Below are 3,562 nucleotides of genomic sequence, written 5' to 3' on the forward strand. Positions count from 1 at the left end.
TTAAAGGAGAAAAAAAAAGTGATAGTGATGTAATGGAAAGCTGGGTGTAACGCATGATTATGGGAATATAACATAAACCCTGAAATGGAAAAACAGCATAGACGAGGCCAAACAAAAAAAAAAGTGTTTAACCCTTCATGGAGTTGAACAACAAAGGGAGGACGGGGGACTCCACTGCAAAATAAAAGGCATCAATGCCACACTACAAATCTGGAGAAATTCAATTAATTGTCGGTCCAAGGGCTCAATTTTATATACCACATTTCACTAGGAGGTAAATATGTACTAAACAATTGCAACAAGCCTAAACGTGGAGAAGTTCCTCATACATGAAAGAAACAATATATAATTTACAACTGGTAGGAGACTCAAGGTCCATGGAGGATTTGAGCATCAAAAGGCACCATAGCGCACTAAATTTGTAATTAAATGCCCTAGATCTTTCAAGTAACATAACCTTGGAGTACCAGGCTTTTTTTTTAATCTTTACACTATCTAACCTTCATTCCATCACCAGTCAACAAGGAACCCGGAACTTCATAAATATTCATTCTATGCATCAAACAATTTTAAGATACCAATATGTATCAAGGGGTAATCAACTACTCTAATTCTCAGAAAAAGAAAAAATCAACTACTTCTAAATATGGAAGCAATAGAAGGCATTTCTTCTTCATCTCCAAAAGATAGGCATTAGGTGTTACACGCCATTTGTTATTCTTGAATATTCATAACTTAGATTTGAAAGATTAAGCATGTATCTGACAGCCAAAGTAGATACGTCGACTCACAAACAGGAAACACCACAAAAAACCATATTTTTTCTCTAATGTCCATAGAAGAATGAACTGCTTAGGTAAAGTTCCTTGTTGTTGACGAACAAAATTACAACTGGTCAACACTCGAGAAATCCAAATTTTCAAATGGGCCAAAACAAAAATATGTAGACAGAATCCAATTTGGCTTGTGCAGTCAAACAAAAAATTCACTTAGCCAAAACTATACTACGTATGTGATATCTTTGCTACTTGGCCAGAAAAGAAAAGTTTGTTCATAAAATTGACAACCCTGAGATACATACTTTAAAGCAAAAAAATTCAGCTGTCTTCAGTGAATGATACAAAAAGAGGAAGAGCCTATTCACATACCATGGAAGATGGAAAAATCAAGGAGGAGGTATGGCTGATAAAAAAAAAAAAAACTAGCCCTGATTCATGGAGTGAGATGGTGTTAATTAAAATAACACTTGCTATGAATAGGTATAGCAAAGTTTGGAGCGGAAAGACTACAAAAATAAGGGAACAAAACGGTAAAAATGATGGACAAAGAAAACAGATAAAGGTAAAAAAATGAGAAAATAAGATTGATGAAACAGGATCCACAATGCTAAACCAAATGGGTATAAGAGTCACAAAGCTAACCCTCGCTGCAGCAAAATGACCAAGTTATAAGAAATTCTCAAATTATTGAACAAAAAGTGATAAAAGCAGGTTACAATCATAATGAAAATAACTATAGAAATTAGCTGATCGGTCGCACATGAAAAATAAAAATACCATCAAAGGTATCGCATCCTCGAAAACGGCCTCAATACAAGAATCTAAACCAAAAGTAAACCTTTTGATCTCCAAAGAACCATTAGAAATATCTTTTAGATTAGATATCGCAATGTATTATATACACTGAACATCCAAAGCAACAAGAAGAAATGCCTAGTAGTGTATGTAGGAGTAATTTTCTGATAATGTTCTCAATATGAGCAGAATAAACTATCAATCTAAAGCAAGTAAGATAAAAAAAAAGGTCAGATTCAAAAACATAAATTGCAAATTTTGTAACTATGCTCTAAATAGCACCATCGTAATCAACCTACATTAACACCAAAGGCACCACATTCATAAGGAAAAACCAAATTTCAGATTAACACATAAAAATGGCTTTGGAACGTCATGCCTCTACTGAATTACCAAGCACAAAGGAGAATAGTTCGCGCACGGGCGAAAACTCCACCAACCCGATATCCATAGCATACCCAGTAACCGGCAACTTCAAGTCCCGCAAAACGCAGAATGCCTCGGCCATCCGAGCCCTCGGCACTTCCTGAGCAACCGCGCAATACGGAATCCACGAGTCCTGGCGATACTCCTCCGCAATTTCGATCCCTTCCTTCCTCACTGCATCGCACAACTGCGACTGGAACTGAAGAAGCGACAATGAAGGCGTAGGCGAAAGAAAAAGCACATTGTTGTCACTGGGAAGGCTCCCAATTGACGAGAAAGATAAAGGCAAAGGCTCCTGCTTTGAAGCAAAGCTCTTGACAACGTTTTCCAGCTTCGCGGGGTCGATAAAGGGGCTGGAGAAGAGGGTTATATGTGGACGAGATTCGATTTCGATGAGTTGGGTGCTGATTTGGCGGCGAGCGAGCACGTTCCAGGCCTTCAAGACCTGGTTTTCGAGGGCGGGATCGAAGTAAAGCTCTATTGCATAGCCTTGTGACATTGCTATTGGAATTGAAATTCAGAGGGGAAAAGAGTGAATCAAAGAGAAAGGAGCACAACCCAATATCCAGAATTGAGATCTCAGAGTAACCCGATAAGGGAAATTGAACAATCAAATTAGCCCACAAAGTTGAAATCGAAACCCTGGACGTTTTAGCACAAATATGTGAAAAATAAGAAATACCCAGATGAGATTGAAGGTAAGTGAGACCTAAGAAGTGAGCAACATGTGAGATTCAGAGTAGCCAACGAAGGTAAAAATCAAAACCCTAGAGATTTCGTGCGAGAACACAAAGAATAAGAAACACCCAGATGAAATTGAAGGTAAAAGAAGCCAAAGCAGCAGGAAAATGTAAGAAAATAAAATGGAAGTGAGATGAGAAATGGGCAATTGGAGAAAGGGAAACGAGAGAGACGGAGAGTTCAGAGGGGTATAGCTGTAGGAATAGGAAATGGAAGAAACAATCACATGTGAAACGGTGGGAGTAAAGTTTCAATCAGAAAGAGACAGAGGGAATAAAGGGAAAGAAATCAAAAGGCTTTTGCCCTGGTACTGTGTTTTTGCGAGGTTTCCCAACCAAATTGCCTTCAATCATCACGGCGCCGAGAGAGAGAGACTTTGCTACGTCGGACACCCTAAGAAGTACTGTAGCTTAGGTGTGCCACGAATAGAGAGAGGTTAGGATCTGCGCTCAAAAACAAACAAAAAACGAAACGTTAGGACGTTTCTAAAGGCGTTTCTGAGGATCTGTTAAAAAAATTATAAAGGCGTTTCTGAAATTGGCTCACACCTTCTTTCTTTTTTTTTTTTTCTTTTTTTTTCTTTTTTTCTTTCTATTTAAATGAAGAAAGAGATTATGATAGAGGGTCTTTTTCATTCTTGATCTGAATAGAAGTGAGAATGAGAGACCAATTAAGAATACTTTTAAATTAAACACAAGGTGAGAAATGAGAAGCAACACATTTAACTAAAAAATGTGTATAAAAATTGGCATACCTTCAAATTTTTATAACTTACCAAACCAAGCAAATTAAGTCTAATATACATTAACAAATTAAGTCTA

At 37.4% G+C, this 3,562-nt stretch overlaps 1 protein-coding gene across 1 annotated transcript; it reads right to left on the reverse strand.

The window, feature by feature from the left end:
• Nucleotides 1-1,792: 1,792 nt before the first annotated feature.
• LOC132181051 (uncharacterized) lies at nt 1,793-3,177 on the reverse strand. The gene has a single exon (XM_059594095.1). It carries the CDS (start codon nt 2,497-2,499, stop codon nt 1,948-1,950), a length of 552 nt encoding a protein of 183 aa, XP_059450078.1. The 5' UTR covers nt 2,500-3,177; the 3' UTR covers nt 1,793-1,947.
• Nucleotides 3,178-3,562: the final 385 nt, after the last annotated feature.

The sequence above is a fragment of the Corylus avellana genome, chromosome ca5, assembly GCF_901000735.1.
Source record: "Corylus avellana chromosome ca5, CavTom2PMs-1.0".
Lineage (NCBI taxonomy): Eukaryota > Viridiplantae > Streptophyta > Magnoliopsida > Fagales > Betulaceae > Corylus > Corylus avellana.

Excerpts from the sequence above, each read along its gene's own strand:
- LOC132181051 (XM_059594095.1), bottom strand. The coding sequence starts at position 2,499 with ATGTCACAAGGCTATGCAATAGAGCTTTACTTCGATCCCGCCCTCGAA.